General features: G+C 47.4%; 2 protein-coding genes across 16 annotated transcripts in view; one reads left to right on the forward strand and one right to left on the reverse strand.

Moving 5' to 3' along the window:
* The window catches only part of LOC105478907 (metallophosphoesterase 1), a 35,390-nt gene extending 18,206 nt beyond the window's left edge, over nucleotides 1–17,184 (forward strand). For 7 of the 13 annotated variants that reach the window (XM_071085695.1, XM_071085697.1, XM_071085696.1 and 4 more), the window contains 7 exons: nucleotides 2,187–2,290; nucleotides 2,933–3,007; nucleotides 4,941–5,049; nucleotides 5,180–5,248; nucleotides 5,340–5,462; nucleotides 6,149–6,289; nucleotides 7,345–10,668. In XM_071085695.1, the coding sequence (XP_070941796.1) occupies nucleotides 2,187–2,290; nucleotides 2,933–3,007; nucleotides 4,941–5,049; nucleotides 5,180–5,248; nucleotides 5,340–5,462; nucleotides 6,149–6,289; nucleotides 7,345–7,527 (804 nt within the window). In that variant the 3' untranslated portion in view covers nucleotides 7,528–10,668. Of the gene's footprint in view, nucleotides 1–2,186; nucleotides 2,291–2,932; nucleotides 3,008–4,940; nucleotides 5,050–5,179; nucleotides 5,249–5,339; nucleotides 5,463–6,148; nucleotides 6,290–7,344; nucleotides 10,669–12,105; nucleotides 12,254–14,930; nucleotides 15,279–15,865 lie in introns of those variants that run through there. The other 6 variants (XR_011617148.1, XR_011617149.1, XM_071085700.1 and 3 more) reach the window with 6 other exon arrangements.
* The window catches only part of LOC105478963 (G protein subunit alpha L), a 201,009-nt gene continuing 191,882 nt past the window's right edge, over nucleotides 8,147–17,273 (reverse strand). For all 3 annotated transcript variants that reach the window (XM_024791969.2, XM_071085693.1, XM_071085692.1), the window contains exons 11-12: nucleotides 14,922–14,989; nucleotides 8,147–10,667 (exon numbers count right to left, since the gene is read on the reverse strand). In XM_024791969.2, coding sequence (XP_024647737.2) covers nucleotides 10,521–10,667; nucleotides 14,922–14,989 — 215 coding nt within the window. In that variant the 3' untranslated portion in view covers nucleotides 8,147–10,520. The remainder of the gene's footprint in view (nucleotides 10,668–14,921; nucleotides 14,990–17,273) is intronic.

Raw genomic sequence — 17,273 nt, forward strand, 5'->3', positions numbered from 1 at the left:
ATAGGGGAATGCCACATTTTTTATTTTTTATTTTTTATTTTTTTTATTTTTTTATTTTTTATTTTTTTTTTTGAGACGGAGTCTCGCTCTGTCGCCCAGGCTGGAGTGCAGTGGCGCGATCTCGGCTCACTGCAAGCTCCGCCTCCTGGGTTCACGCCATTCTCCTGCCTCAGCCTCCCGAGTAGCTGGGACTACAGGCGCCCGCAACCGCGCCCGGCTAATTTTTTGTATTTTTAGTAGAGACGGGGTTTCACCGTGGTCTCGATCTCCTGACCTTGTGATCCGCCCACCTCGGCCTCCCAAAGTGCTGGGATTACAGGCGTGAGCCACCGCGCCTGGCCTATTTTTTATTTTTTGAGACGGAGTCTCACTCTATGGTCCAGGCTGGAGTGCAGTGGCGCGATCTCGGCTCACTGCAAGCTCTGCCTCCTGGGTTCACACCATTCTCCTGCCTGTAGCTGGGACTACAGGCTCCTGCCACCACGCCTGGCTGTTTTTTGTATTTTTAGTAGAGATGGAGTTTCACCGTGTCAGCCAGGATGGTCTCAATCTCCTGACCTCGTGATCCACCTGCCTCAGCCTCCCAAAGTGCTGGGATTACAAGTGCGAGCCACTGTGCCCGGCCGGGAATGCCACTTTTAAAGATGTTTTCAACCTCATCTTGGTTGGGACACATGAAGAACTTACTGGACATTTTGTAAGAGCCTGTTCTTATAGCATGCCCAGATCTTAAGCATTTCTCCACCAGGGTCTGTGAATGGTCTTCAGGGGATCTTGAAATAATAGGTGCATGAACCAAATATTTTTTAGAATTGCCAGTTATTGTTTTAAGATGGGAGAGGATACCATTTAAAAATTTGGCATCAGGCTGGGCTTGGTGGCTTACGCCTGTAATCCTAGCACTTTGGGAGGCTGAGGCAGGTGGATCACTTGAGGTCAGGAGTTCGAGACCAGCCTGGCCAACATGGGGAAACTTTGTGTCTACTAAAAATACAAAAATTAGCTGGGCTGGTGGCGGGCGCTTGTAATCCCAGCTACTCAGGTGACTGAGGCACAAGGATCACTTGAACCCTGGAGGCGGAAGTTCTAGTGAGCCAAGATCATGGCCACTGCACTCCATCCTGGATGACAGAGTGAGACCCTGTCTCAAAAAAACAACAAAATAAAACAAAAACTTGGCATCAAATTACATAACAGTAAGTATTAATTGTAGTCTTTTTTTTTTTTTTTTTTTTTTTTGAGACGGAGTCTCGCTCTGTCGCCCAGGCTGGAGTGCAGTGGCCGGATCTCAGCTCACTGCAAGCTCCGCCGCCCAAGTTTACGCCATTCTCCTGCCTCAGCCTCCCGAGTAGCTGGGACTACAGGTGCCCGCCACCTCGCCCGGCTAGTTTTTTGTATTTTTTTAGTAGAGACGGGGTTTCACCGTGTTAGCCAGGATGGTCTCGATCTCCTGAGCTCGTGATCCGCCCGTCTCGGCCTCCCAAAGTGCTGGGATTACAGGCTTGAGCCACCGCGCCCGGCCAATTGTAGTCTTAAAAAAGACATACTGTGGCCAGGTGCGGTGGCTCACGCCTGTAATCCCAGCACTTTGGGAGGCCAAGGTGGGCGGATTATGAGGTCAGGAGATCGAGACCATCCTGGCTAACATGGTGAAACCCCGTCTCTACTAAAAATACAAAAAAATTAGTTGGGCATGGTGGCGGGCGACAGAGCAAGACGCCATCTCAAAAAAAAAAAAAAGTTCTACATCATCTTTATGGACATCTGATTTAAACAGGGGAATTCATTCACTTCTCACATCAAAATAGGGATCATTGGCTGGGTGCGTTGGCTCACACCTGTAATCCCAGCACTTTGGGAGGCTGAGGCGGGTGGATCACGAGGTCAGGAGATCAAGACAATCCTGGCTAACATGGTGAAAACCTGTCTCTACTAAGAATACAAAAAAAAGCCAGGCATGGTGGTGTGTGTCTGTAATCCCAGCTACTCCGGAGGCTGAGGCAGGAGAATCACTTGAATGCGGGAGATGGAAGTTGCAGTGAGCAGAGATCACACCACTGCACTTCAGCCTGGAGGCAGAGCTGGACTGGTCTCAAAAACAAAACAAAACAAAATAGGGATCATGTTTTTTAGCCACAGGGCAGGGATGGTTCTCTGGCCTCCAGAGGTTTTTCTTTTTCCCTCAGGCCTGGGCGGATGATGTGGAGCGGTTTCAGAAAATGTTCAGACACCCGAGTCATGTACAGCTGAAGGTAGTTGCTGGAAACCATGACATTGGCTTCCATTATGAGTAAGTAGTTCACGAAAGCCCTGCACCCTGAGAGCGCTTGTTAACTATAATTCTAAATCTATTGGAATTCTGGTGAAAGCCCTATTTGTGCTGTCTTGAAATTCGTTTTCCTCAAAAGATGTAAGCTCTGGATATTCAACTCTTTAAGGGGTTTTTACTTGGTGCATAGTACACCCTCAACAAATATCTGTGGAATGAATGAATTGTATGTGCTCTTGGGAAACGTCTAACTTGAAATGTACATTTAATGGCTAATCATTGTCTTTGGGAATGAAAAAACAAGATCATTTAGACTCTAATAGCTAACATTTATATAGTGCTCTAGTGCTTATAACATGCCATCTGTTTCAAGCACTTTACTTCCGTATATGAACACATTAATCTTTACCATGGTCCTGTTGTTTTACCTATATGGTGCCAATGCAGAATGAGGCCCTGGGCAGCTGAGTAACTTGCCCCAGGCTTCGTAGTAAGTAGTGGAACTAAAATTTGAGCTTTGATATCCTGGGGCCAGGTGGGGCCCTTACCTAATAATGCTAGTCTGAAACTCAAGTCTTGAAAGTTACTTTGTGTTCGTGATAACTCTAGGAGTTTCTAAAATGGCTTGTCCTGAAAAATGTTTCCTCTTACACTTGAATATAGGATGAACACATACAAAGTGGAACGCTTCGAGAAAGTGTTCAGCTCTGAAAGACTGTTTTCTTGGAAAGGCATTAAGTGAGTATTATTTGTAAATTCTTCCAAGACCTTGAGTCCTTGGAAACTTCATTTTCTAAAGGTGCCTGCTGTACTGGGATCTGTCATCTGCCCGTGTTCCGTGCAGCCTGGTTTACGAGCTTTAAACAGCAGTGCCTCAGGCTGCCCTTGCTGGTGCTGGCCATGGGAGCTGATAGATGGGAAACCTCAAACCACCCTGGTTTTCCTTCACAACCCCACAGTGAGTCGGTCGGTTTATGACTCTGCCCAGCCACTGTGGGAGTGATATTCTTTCTGTCTGCTCTGTCTCTGGGTGGGTGTAAATGTCATCAGCCCACTTTGTAAAAGAGTCTTTTTATTTGATCAAAATGTACTAATTCCCCTTTACAAAGACTGTTCCCGTAGTTATGGTGTCATGGGATTTGGTGGCAAGTGTGTCACAGTGTCTCTGTAGCTCTGTGCTACCCGTCTCCATCGGCCTGGGCTGTTAGACCCGAGCACCCTGACCCTTAGCCTGAGCATGAGCAGCTCCCCCTCTGCGAGGCCACCTCAGTGCCCATCTCTAGATCTTTTCTGGGCTGTGTATGCGGCTGCAGCACAGTGGGCAGGACTCTATACTCTCTCCTGATGATAGACGCGGTGGAGAGAAAACAGGTGGGAGTGGAAGCCTTTTCTCTTTTAATCCTGCCCTTCCTGTGGGTGCCGAGCACTCTGTTGACCTTGGACACAGCAGGTCTGCAGGTGAGGTCATTTCTGTCCTGTGGCTTCACCGCCAATGCTCACCTTTCCCTCCCTCCAGTGCTCACCTTTCCCTCCCTCTGCCAGGAGGGCAGAGTCTCTCTCTAGTAGGCGGCTTCCTCTGCTGACTCAAAACAGAAACATGATACAGTGAGAATTAGTTCCCTCTAAGTGTGTGTTTAAGACACTTTTAACAGCTCATCATACTGCTGATCACTTGGTAACTGTGCTCCTTATCTCTAAGACAAGTTAAATTTCAAGCAGTCTTTACTGACTGGGACTTTCGTCATTCCAAGATGGTGTGTGTGCAGGAAATAAAAGCATATTTAGTGGGAGTCTATAAAAAAATGTGGCTGCTGAGTCTAACCATAATGGACTCTGTTATTACCGTAGTTTGGGATTATCCATACTCAGTTAGCTCTAAGCGGCACCCTACCCTCTGCCTTACTTGCTGTGTGTGTCTGTATGTCACTGATGCACCCTGTGGTTCCCTCTACCTGTTAGTCACAATATCTGACAAGTACTGAGTACTTTCTAGTGGCAGGCTGTGTTCTAAACACCTGCCATGTCATTTCATTGAATCCTCACAACCAGCTGATGGGGTGGGCAGAGGGATTCTTAGCCCTCTGCACGGAAGATGCACTGTAACAGATGAGCTTCTGTAATCTGGAATTTTTCACAAGTTTAGGGTCAAAAACCCTTTGATCATGTCTTAGACTGAACTCCCAGTCATGCTATTTTTGTTAATACTGACTCATATTTAAAAATACACCAGGCCGGGCGCAGTGGCTCAATCCCAGCACTTTGGGAGGCCGAGACGGGCAGATCACGAGGTCAGGAGATCGAGACCATCCTGGCTAACACGGTGAAACCCCGTCTCTACTAAAAAAATACAAAAAACTAGCTGGGCGAGGTGGCGGGCGCCTGTAGTCCCAGCTACTCGGGAGGCTGAGGCAGGAGAATGGCGTGAACCCGGGAGGCGGAGCTTGCAGTGAGCTGAGATCTGGCCACCGCACTCCAGCCCGGGCGACAGAGCCAGACTCCGTCTCAAAAAAAAAAAAAAAAAAATACACCAAATTATTCTGGGTGGTATTGAAAACTGCTCTGGGCTTGTTTCTTTGCACTGGATGCTTAGCTTTCTTTTCATGGGAACAGTGGGGAAAAGCAAGCACTGGTACCCCCAGCGGCCTCACCTGCCTGTGTCCCTCTGCCTCAGCTTCGTGATGGTCAACAGCGTGGCGCTGAACGGGGATGGCTGTGGCATCTGCTCTGAAGCAGAGGCAGAGCTCATTGAAGTTTCTCACAGACTGAACTGCTCCCGAGAGGTAGGAGAGCATCTCAGTGCCACAGTCGACTTTTGGCCCATGTCTCTCTGCTTTTGTTACTCAGCCCCCAGCTCTTCTTGCCCTTTGATGAGGGTCAGGTGTGCGGATTAATGGCCTGACTTGTACCCAGCAGGCACGTGGCTCCCGCCGGTGTGGACCTGGGCCTCTGCTGCCCGTGTCTGCCCCCGTCCTCCTGCAGGTGAGCTGGGGGAGGAAGGGGCTCATGGCGGACAGCAGGCAGCCCGCAGTTTCACGACAGCCGCCTGAACTCCTCTCTCCACCCCGGACAGCATTATCCTCTGTATCGGAGAAGTGATGCTAACTGTTCTGGGGACGATGCGGCTCCTCCGGAGGAAAGGGACATCCCATTTAAGGAGAACTATGACGTGCTTTCACGGGAGGCATCACAAAAGGTTTGCCAGGGTGTCATGATGTTAATTCATGTCGCAGTGCGACTCTCGTCACCTTGCATGTCAGCAGAGCGCCCAGGCTAGAGCAGGTGTTTGCTGAAACGTTGATGACTTAGTTATCACCTGGGGATGGGTGGATGGAGGCCTGGCTTTCACAGCACCATCATTTAATTGCTTTCTTTTTTTTTTTTTTTTTCCCCAGTAAACCTACTTCTATTTCCTACCCTGAAGTCAATAATAGTCTCAGCTATTCTTTGTATTCAGAGTTTTTCACCAACTTGAATGTGTTTAGAAATGTGAATGGAACTTAAGAGTCAAATTTTTAGGGACTTAATTAAAATTAAAATGTATTTTCTTATATAGATTTATATATTACATTATATATAATATATAAATATAGGAAATGTTTATAAGATAAATGTATAAAATATTTATAAAGATAAAAAAGCACAAAAAGTAGATAAAATCTAGAATGAGAATGGTAGACTCAAAGGGGCTGACCTTACCTTTGATTTAGTATAAATAAACCAAAGGATTTTTACGGAAAAAAATAAACCAGTCCTTCAAAATAAGGATGTAGTATTTAAGTTAATGAAAGAAGCCATGGCCAGCGGCTATCTGCTGAGCGGTGAGGGCCTGGTTGAGGGTGAGCTAACAGCCTGCTTTGCTGTCTTCTCGGCCGCTGTCAGCTGCTGTGGTGGCTCCAGCCGCGCCTGGTTCTCAGTGGCCACACGCACAGCGCCTGCGAGGTGCACCACGGGGGCCGAGTCCCTGAGTTCAGCGTCCCGTCTTTCAGTTGGAGGAACAGAAACAACCCCAGTTTCATCATGGTAACGTGAAAGTTTATTTTTTTCTGAAAGCTTTCCATAAGTATTTAAATCAACACAGTAATCAACTATTTAATTGCTGCAATCTGTAAAAATTTACAAAAGTCACACACAAATTTCCCTCCCTCTACACGTAGTTCCATGCACTGCCTCTTGCCAAACACCCTTCCGGGAACCAATCAGCCTGACATTCCTGGGCGGTGTGTGTGGGAAGTGAGGGCAGGGCACTGTCCAGGTGGACTTGATCCTTCAGGGAGGGCCACGTCGTCTCCTCTTACACTCTGTGTGTGTTTACTTTTCTAAAGAAACAACCATTTATTCATTAGCTATACTTAACCATCTTCTCTTATTTTCAAAACATGCCCATTTGACCTGGCAGAGAACGCTACAGCCTTTGCAGGTTGATAAAAGGTGTTTCACTGAATGACCACTGGGCGTTTTAACTCCTTTCAGCCATGGGCTCCTACATCCAGCTCATGATGCTGGTATGACAGGTTCTTTTCCTTCTTAAAAGGTGGGGGAAACCCTAACATTTTCAAATTCAAGTAAATGAAAACATTTGCCACTGTCATTCCACATAAACGTATCTGCAGAGAAAAGCCCACGGAGACGACCTGGACACATGTACTTCTAGGGAACAGATGCTTAGTTGAGCATCAAGGGGCAGGAAGACACCGTTCCCTCCTTGTTCCTTGCTGACCAATGACCCTGGAACTCCATGTACCTCTCTGAATCTCTGTTACGGATCTCCCATTATATTTGATGGGAACCCGGTGGGCCAGGGGCCAGTTTTGACAGGTCAGTGTCCCAGACATTTTCCACCCAGGCACACTTGGGCCTTACTTGTCTCTCCTGCCAGAGCCTGGGCTGGTCGGGCTCTGGGGGAAGAGCCTGGTGCAGGAGGAAGGCCAGGCCCCCTTGTTCTCAGGTGAGGAGGGCCCCTTCCCTGCCTCACCTGAGGGGGACCTGAGAAGGCAGTTTCTCTCTGCTGTTTCTAAGACTCTGGTGTTCAACCTGTGCCTGGTGCTGTCACCTTAACTCTCCCTTTTCCTTTCCAGGGCAGCATCACGCCCACAGACTACGCCCTCTCCAAGTGCTACCTCCCACGTGAGGACGTGGTTTTGGTCATCTACTGTGGAGCGGTGGGCTTCCTTGTGGTCCTCACACTCTCTCACTTGGGGCTTTTAGCCTCACCTTTTCTTTCTGGTTTGAACTTGCTCAGAAAGCGTAAGACAAGATGAAGAGCAGGCGCCATTGTAAGTATCAAAGCCCAAGAAATGGAACTTTGGGCAGAGATCGAGTAGATGATGAGACCAATTACAGGCTGTCTCTCTGCACATCACAGAAATTCTCAATCACTGACACGAGTAACTGCAAAATAAATAGTTGATTGTACTGTTCTCATGCTAGCAAAGTGGACAGGTACTCTACAACACATCTGTTTTCTCATTTTTATCAAATATATGTATCATCGAAGGTTGCATCTGTACAGTATTAAATGCTATTAATGTCGTCACTCACATGCACGACAGTCCTTGTTCCCCCAGGAAGGGCCTGGTGGCCCCAGCACACACTTGGGATTATGTGTATACGTAAATATTGGGCTGTTTCCCTCGTCCTGTGAAGTGGTTCTCGAATTCCTACGTACCGTAAAGCTGTACCCTTGAAAGTACAGATGTGGCCGGGCGTGGCGGCTCACACCTGTAATCCCAGCACTTTGGGAGGCTGAGGCGGGTGGATCACTTGAGGTCAGGAGTTCAAGACCAGCCTGGCCAACATGGTGAAACCCCTTCTCCACTAGAAATAGAAAAATTAGCCAACCGTGGTGGCACACGCCTGTAATCCCAGCTACTTGGGAGGCTGAGGCAGGAGAATCCCTTGAAACCGGGAGGCGGAGGTTGCAGTGAGGCTGCGATCGCGCCATTACACTCCAGCCTGGGCAGCACAGCGAGACCCCGTCTCAAAAAAAATTAAAAAAAAAAAGTACAGATGTGATATGCAGAACATATTGTTTTCATAGATTTTTATACTCGATCAATTAATGGAATCAGATTTTTAAATAAGTGTAATTCTCTCTCTAGGAGACCAAGTTGTTACATCTAATAATGCCTGTCAGTGATCAAAAGAAACTTGAAAAGTAGAATGGGATATGGCTTTTGGTACCTGAAAATAAATGCTTTAATAATTGTAAGCCAGATAAAAGTTATTCTTTTTGTTTTTTTTCTTAACAGTCTGGCTCTTGTTTGAATTAAACTCTTAAACAGGATATTTAGTTAGCGGGTAATTGTTGAGTGATGATGCATACAACAACATACTTCCCTTTCTTGCTGGGGGTGTAGCTTTTCAGTTTTCTTGTTTTACTTTGACAGTGCAAGGGGAACTGAAAATAATTTCTATTATATTTATCTTAGTTCAGCTGAGGGTTTTATGAGACAGTGGATGGGAAGGGCAGGAAGACGGTGATGAGATAAAATATGTGTGTGTTGCACTGACTGTCTATAAAGTTGTCATCCTTTCTTCATGAAAAAGTAGCATTTAAATCTGGATGAGTTTATAAAGGATTACAAAATGCTGATTTCTAGAGTAAACTTTAAAGTATTACAGACTAAAGACTAAAAGGAGAGTAATGAAGTAATAGGCTGTCACTTCTCTAGATTCGTATTGTTGAAAATTTAACTTTGGACATCTTTACAGATTATTTTAGACCTTGAAAACTACCCTCAACTCTGTGGCTGCAGATAGAACATGAAGTGTCATTGCTACAACGGTTCTTACTTTCTAGATACCGTTCGTGTGTCATAATGTTTGAGGCTATATTTGTAAATCTTGCGAGTGTGAGAAAGAGCTGTATCTTTTGACTTTATACTTCAGATTAAGGTTTTGTAATGTCTCTTCTTCAAAAGGCAAGTGAAGCTGTCATCCTTATTCTCCTAGGCCAGACACAAACATTGACACGTCACGTTTTGTTTTTCTCTTACTGTTTGCTTACTTGTATGATGTAGCCTGTGTCCAGAGTTTTGACTAAGGGAATGATGGACCTGTTCCCACCTAGGGAACTTGAAGGAGTGTTTCATTAGCAGACTAATTAGGAAACATAGTGTCTAGAGAGAGAGAAAAAAGTCTCTGGTACCCTGAAAAGATTAGATTGCAATTTGTACCCCTGAATTGAGTTCAGGTTTTTACAGCTCAGACAAGAGCAAGCAGGTGGTTGCAACGGTTTGTGATGTTAGTACGACACTGTTGGTAGAATGTGGATGATTAATGTGTATAACTTACAATTTTTTAAATCAGGGAGTATTTTATAAAGTGCCAACCTTATGAAATATCCTAAATTCTACAGCTACCATTCATTCCTTTTTTCAGAATAAGCAGCAGGTAATGTTGACATTAAGCTCTTTAGCACAATACAAACACATTTCATGTACAGGTATAGATAGCCATGGTAAAGGCACAAAGATCTACAAGGATTTTTCTTTAGTAGTTATACAAAAGAATATTACATTTTGTGGTCTGTACAGTATAATAAACCAGCAATAGGGACAACAACAAAAAGAATCTGAGAAAGAAGACTATGCCTAAGTATAGTGAAAGTTTAGAGAATCATTTTTACACAAGACAGATTTTGCAGTAGTGAATGTGGTAGGTTTTCTGCCTAAATGTAAGAGGCTCAAAGTAGCTCTAATTCAAATGCCTGAGGCCAGCAGCGACTCTGAATGTGACTGTAAAAGGGTTTCTGGTCACTCTGTCGCTTGGGGTCGACTCTAAGTCTAGGGCTAAGGCCGATGGGAAGGGACCATCGCTCGTCAACCTGCAGCTTCATAAAGGGAAAATCAGAGAGGGCCGCGGCTCAGGGCACTGCACGTACGCTCTTGCGGTCACGCTTGACAATGTGGGAAAGCAAACTGCGTTTTCTCCCCATCTACCAAGTTCTCCTCGATGAATCAATAAAGGGAGAATGAATAAAGGGGCTCCCACCCGGAGAGATTCTGCTGCAGTGTCAGCAATGAGAGTCGGTGGTTTTGGGGGTGGGATGCTGCGGAAGGTTGTATTCAATGACAACAGAAGCTACACAACCAAACCTGAGGGGACAGAGGTAGCCAGAGGCTTGGTGGTTGACACAGAACGGGACAGACGGCAGCGAGATGGAACTAGAGACCCTGCCTCCTACCATGGCACGGGGCTGGCAGTCAGGCGGTCTGGGGCGCCGCTCCATCGCGGGGTGGCAGCAGCAGCCTCACAAGAGCTCGTACTGCTTGAGGTGCATCCGCTGGATGATGTCGCGGCAGTCGTTGAACACCCTGCGGATGTTCTCTGTGTCCACGGCGCAGGTGAAGTGCGGGTAGCAGTAATGTTTCCCTTCGCCGGTGGCCGTGCTGATCCTCTGCAAGAGAGAGCGTGTGCACTAGTCCTGCGCGGCCCCGGCACGCACCTCGGGGAAGAACTAGGCCACACTGAGCAGGTGCCGGAGGCTTTGGTGATGGTGGCCTGCTTGTTTCGCATGGGAGCACTTAGAGGCAGGAACCCTCTCAATGCAAGCATCAGCTGAGGACCCAGATAACCTTACCCTTGTCACTGCCCCCAGGAGGCTGAAGCAGCACGGATAAGTCAGAGAAAGCCCCGGGCAGGCAAGTCAAGGGAGGAGCTTCCAGAAAGGAAGGTCTGAACAGAGTTTTCTGTGTCGATGGGAATGTCCTCTGTCTGCCCTATCTAGTCACTATCTAGTTGATAGTCATGATCTAGCTGATACCACCGAGGGGCTGATTTCTAATTAGCTAATTTTATTTTATTTATTTATTTACATATTTTTGAGACTGAGTCTAGCTCTGTTGCCCAGGCTGGAGCACAGTAGTGCAGTCTTGGCTCACTGCAACCTCCGCCTCCCAGGTTCAGGGGATTCCCCTGGCTCAGCCTCCTGAGTGGCTGGGATTACAGGCATCCATCACCATGCCCACGCCCGGCTAATTTTTGTATTTTTAGTAGAGACGGGGTGTCACCATGTTGGCCAGGCTGGTCTCAAACTCCTGACCTCAAGTGATCTGCCTGCCTCGGCCTCCCAAAGTGCTGGGATTACAGGCATGAGCCACTGTGCCCAGCCTAATTAGCTAGTTTGTTTGTTTTTTTGTTTGTTTGAGATGGAGTCTTGCTCTGTCTCCCAGGCTGGAGTGCAGTGGCGGCATCTTGGCTCACTGCAACCTCTACCTCCCGGATTCAAGCGATTCTCCTGCCTCAGCCTCCTGAGTAGCTGGGATTACAGGTGTGTGCCACCACACCTGGCCAATTTTTGTATTTTTAGTAGAGAAGGGGTTTCACCATGTTGGTCAGACTGGTCTGGAACGCCTGACCTCATGACCCGCCTGCCTTGGCCTCCCAAAGTGCTGGGATTACAGGTGTGAGCCACCACGCTCTGCCAGCTAGTTTTAATTAAATGTCCATATTGTGCCCAGTGGTTCTGTATTGGACAGTGCAGCGGCCCCGTGGCCGCCTCCACACAGGGGCAGTTTAGCATCTGCTAAGCAGGGTGTCCCCTGGTTATCAGGGGAACGTTTGCTGCCTTCTGGGAGAAAAGTGATCTGTTGTCAAGTACCTGGGAAACAGGGTTAGACACTACGAGTCATGGTTTGTGGGGACACCTCAGTGATATGCTCATGTGCACTGTGAAGCTAAGTGCTGGGGGTGTGGGGACAGGCTGTTACAGGCCGAACTGTGTTCCCCCGGCACTTCAGATGTGACTATATTTGGAGATAAGGCCTTTACAGAGGCAATTACGGTAAAATGAGGTCATTAGGGTGGGCCCTAATGCAGTATGGCTGGTGTCCTAGAGAGAAGAGGAAACCAGGAGAATGCAGCCGTGTGCAGAGGGAAGACCCTGTGAGACACAGGGAGAAGGCGGCCGCAAGCCAAGGGAGGGGCCTCTGAAGGGACCAACCCTGCCCACACCTTGATTTCAGACGTCTAGCCTCCAGAGCTGTGAGAAATACATTTCTGCTGTTTGACACTCAGCCTCTGGGGCACTTTGTTATGGCAGCCCAGGCAGACTTAGACAGAGGTCCTGTGGAAGCTCGCCTTCTTCCTTGGTGCCACGGGAATCCCTGGGCCGCCTCCTCATCCCCTCCACTCCTTTTTCGACAAGGCATCCTGGGAAACAGGCTTTAGACAGCTGCTCAGACCACGGAAAGGGTGTCCTGAAGATGTCCTGAGGTATGAAACTCCTCACGGGGGACAGACTTACTTTAGCAATAGTCAGGCTTCCCTCAAGCATTTAAAACAAAAATGTATGGACACTGAAATGAGTAGGTTATATATCTTTTTAATCCCAAAGCACCAGGTGAGGTGTTTGGCACACGCACAGTAAGTGTGTAGTGAATGAATGAAAAATAGGCTTTTGGCTGGGTGCAGTGGCTCACACCTGTAATCCTAGCACTTTGGGAGGTGGAGGCAGGAGGATCACTTGAGGCAAGGGAGTTCGAGACCAGCCTGGCCAACATAGCAAGGCTCTATCTCTATAAAATGTAAAAATTAGCCAGGTGTGGTGGTGTGTGCCTGTAGTCCCAGCTACTCAGGAGGCTGAGGCACGAGGGCTGCTTGAGCCCAGGAGTTGGAGGCTGCAGGGAGCTATGATCTTGCCACTGCACTCCAGGCAGCCTGGGTGACACTGCGAGGCAATGCCCCAAATAAACAAACCAAAAAAGGCTTTCTTCTGTAATAGTGTGACTATTTGTCCCTGTCTAGAGCCTTAAAATTAAGGGAATGGAGTCATTGCAAAGGGCGTTGCTTCAAATAGTTTTTTGTTTTGAGATGGAGTGTTGCTGTCACCCAGGCTGGGGTGCAGTGGCACAATCATAGCTCACTGCCACCTCAAATTCCTGGGCTCAAGGAATCCTCCCACCTCAGCCTCCTGAGTAGCTGGGACTACATGCCTGTGCCACCATAGCCAGGAACGTTTTAAAATTTTCTGTAGACACGAGGTCTTGATATGTTGTCTAGCTGATCTCGAACTTCTGGCATCAGGTGATCCACCTGCCTTGGCCTCCCAAAGTGTTGGGATGACATGCATGAGCAACTGCATCCGGCCTGGATGTTTCTAATCTTCATTTAAATGCCCAACATATGCATGCTTAATTAACATTTAGTTCTCATTAGAAAACCATTTTTTTGTGTCTTTATATGTTATGGTCTTACAAAATGCTCCTTAAAATTAAGGGATTCCTTGATCTATTACAAACTAAATCTCCTTATTGAAGAGATTTGCAATGCACATTAATTGACCTTAAGTAAAGGCTCTGAGAATCTGACAGTCTCAGAGAGGCAGAGGAACCTCCCACGCTGTCTTTAACACAGCACATCCCAGATTTATTCAGCTGCACAAGCTCTTCCGGTGCTGCCATGCACTTACGGCCATGCACGTCTGGGGGAACTCTTGTCCTCTGAACTCACCCTGGGGCCTTGATTTCTCTTCATTGTTACTTTCTAACTCACTGTAGGATTCAGGAGTCATCCCACAGGGGTGGCTGGGAAAAGGGCGGTGAAAGGCCAGGCTGGAGTGCCGGTCCCCATGGAAAGGCCTCAGAGCCGAGTATCAGCCCTACTGCTCTCGGGGCTGAGACCTTGTCCACACATGTTAAGTGCGCCTGGACTACTACCGGGAACACGCTCTTGGGAATACCTTGGCATGTAATAGTTTGAAGCGAGTAAAAACTCACAGCTAGCTATCCACTGTAGGTTATTTCAAAGAAAATAATATAGATAAAGCATATGTGGCAAATTTTTGCCAGTTGGTCAGTTTGGGTAAAGAGTATACGGGAGTTTTTTTTGTTTGTTTGTTTTGTTTGAGACAGTCTCGCTCTGTCGGCCAGGCTGGAGTGCAGTGGTGTGATCTCGGCTCACTGCAACCTCTGCCTCCTGGCTTTAGGTGATTCTTCTGCCTCAGCCTCCAGAGTAGCTGGGATTACAGGCGCCCGCCACTGTACCCAGCTAATTTTTTGTATTTTTAGTAGAGACGGGGTTTCACCATGTTGGCCAGGCTGGTCTCGAACTCCTGACCTCAGGTGATCTACCTGCCTCAGCCTCCCAAGTGCTGGGAGTACAAGCGTGAGCCACTGCACCTGGTCTGAGTATATGGGAGTTATTTGTACAAATCTTCCGCCTCATATGTAAGTTTGAAATAATCTCAAAATTATCCCAAATATAATCTCAACTGTATCTCAAAAATAATCTCAAAATCTCAAAAAGCTGAAGAAAAAGTATCTGAATTTGAGCACACCTGTTTTTACATAAACCATCAGCCTGTTAGTGCTTTTGGGTGGAGGAAGAGTATGGGCGCTTGGACTTTGCTGAAGGACGCTGTCCTTTTTAGAAAATACAAGAAGTGAATGAAGTGTAGCCCATCCAAGTACCATTCCCTGGGATGCTGTGTTCTCACCCGGGCTCTGCTGGTTGGAAGCTGTGTGACCTTGGGTGAGAAATCTAACCTCTCTGAACCTCGGTGTGCTCAGCTGTGAAATGAAAGTAACATACCCTTTCTCATCTCCCGTAATGTTAAGGAAGATTAAATCAAAGAGTAAGTAATCTGCATACTGCAAGAAACAAAAGATTAAGAATGGAGGTAAAAAAAACAAAGGTTAACAAAATGGCTTACCAAAAACAGGTCCCGGATAAAGAACTTGGCTCTCGTAACTTTGGGATCTTCTCCTGCATCTGGTGTTGCTGTAGAAATGACAAATGCAACTTTACTTAAGCAACATGAAACAAAGATACAACTCTATGAAAACACAGAAGGAATTTCAACGTTGGACTGCTGTATATTCACAGCATTAAAATACATGTATAGTTAGACAAAAACAAACATGTACTTTTGTTTTCTTTCTTTTTTTTGGAGACGGAGTCTCATTCTCTCGCCCAGTGGTGTGATCTTGGCTCACTGCAACCTCCACCTCTCAGGTTCAAGCGATTCTCCCACCTCATCCTCCCCAGTAGCTGGGATTACAGGCACCCACCATCATGACCAGCTAGTTTGTTTTTTTTGTTTGTTTGTTTGTTTTTGAGACGGAGTCTCCCTCTGTTGCCCAGGCTGGAGTGCAGTGGCCGGATCCCAGCTCACTGCAAGCTCCGCCTCCCGCGTTTATGCTATTCTCCTGCCTCAGCCTCCCAAGTAGCTGGGACTACAGGCGCCCACCACCTCGCCCGGCTAGCTTTTTGTATTTTTTAGTAGAGACGGGGTTTCACTGTGTTAGCCAGGATGGTCTTGATCTCCTGACCTCGTGATCCGCCCGCCTCGGCCTCCCAAAGTGCTGAGATTACAGGCGTGAGCCACCGCGCCCGGCCTTATTCCTATAAGGAAATATGTAGCGGTAGGATTTTTTTTCAGGTCTTTCTGACTCAGGTGATGGCAGCAGGATTTTGTTGGAATGCCCCACATGGGTCAGGATTTTACTATGAATATATTTATACAATGCCTCTCCCATGAAGGAGAAAAGAACATTGAACATAAGGAGCAAGAAAGTTTAACGACAAATGCAAGTTTTCTTTTCCTTCTTCATTGAGGATAAAAAGTAAATTTTCCAAATCTGAACTATTTTCCAGGAAAGTCTCTTTTATTCTGCGTTTTCTAGTTTGGAATTCAAGATGTAGAAAGCGGTGCTATTTCACCTTAAATCACTCCTGTGGGCCTCTGGTAGACCTGGTGTTCACTGGAAACTGAAGCGTCAGCGACTGGAAATGGAGTGACCATCTCTTCCTAGTCTACCTTCCCAGCTTTAGCACTGACAGTCCCGTGCCCCGGAAACCCCTCAGTCTCAGGCAGCCGGGGGTGGCTGCTGGCCCTGCTGGAAATCCCCAAGGCTGCAGCCACAGCAAGGCTAGAGATAGGAGCAGGTAAGCGTGGCTGCTGCCAGCACGGGCTTGGGGACAAAGGGTGCAAGGACTGCTTTGCCTGCATGACTCTACCCGTGTGGCTTTGAACACATTATCTCTTCTGTCTCAGACTCTCTTTCCACGGGAAAGAAGAATAGAAACTACCCTGCGGGGTCATCGGAGGGTGAAGTGAGAACATCTGTATCAAGGACTAACGAGGCCCCTGTCATGTCCAACCCCGTCAAAGGCTCTAGAGGGAGAGCTCACAGCAGCATGACACATCACACCCCAAAACGGCTCTTTCTTCGGCGGCACAGTTTCAATGGAAAGTCAAACTCGGAAACATTTACAAACTGGATCCTAAATAGGACTTTTTTTTTTTTTTTTTTTTTTTTTTTTTTTGAGACGGAGTCTGGCTCTGTTGCCCAGGCTGGAGTGCAGTGGCTGGATCTCAGCTCACTGCAAGCTCCGCCTCCCGGGTTTGCGCCATTCTCCTGCCTCAGCCTCCCGAGTAGCTGGGACTACAGGCGCCCGCCACCTCGCCCGGCTATTTTTTTGTATTTTTTTAGTAGAGACGGGGTTTCACTGTGTTAGCCAGGATGGTCTCGATCTCCTGACCTCGTGTTCCGCCCGTCTCGGCCTCCCAAAGTGCTGGGATTACAGGCTTGAGCCACCGCGCCCGGCCCTAAATAGGACATTTTAACACTCCAGTACTTTAGGATATGGGCAGTAGAAACAGAATTGTTTTTTTTTTTTTTTGAGACGGAGTCTCGCTCTGCCGCCCAGGCTGGAGTGCAGTAGCGGGATCTCGGCTCACTGCAAGCTCCGCCTCCCGGGTTTACGCCATTCTCCTGCCTCAGCCTCCCGAGTAGCTGGGACTACAGGCGCCCGCCACCTCGCCCGGCTAGTTTTTTTTTTTTTTGTATTTTTTAGTAGAGACGGGGTTTCACCGTGTTAGCCAGGATGGTCTCGATCTCCCGACCTCGTGGTCCGCCCGTCTCGGCCTCCCAAAGTGCTGGGATTACAGGCTTGAGCCACCGCGCCCGGCCCAGAATTGTTTTAAATCAAGTGAATTTCTTAGATTCATCAGAAGTATGTGAATTAGAGTTACAGGACTATTAAAAAAACAATTCTATTC

The sequence above is a fragment of the Macaca nemestrina genome, chromosome 19 (genome assembly GCF_043159975.1).
Source record: "Macaca nemestrina isolate mMacNem1 chromosome 19, mMacNem.hap1, whole genome shotgun sequence".
Taxonomy (NCBI): domain Eukaryota; kingdom Metazoa; phylum Chordata; class Mammalia; order Primates; family Cercopithecidae; genus Macaca; species Macaca nemestrina.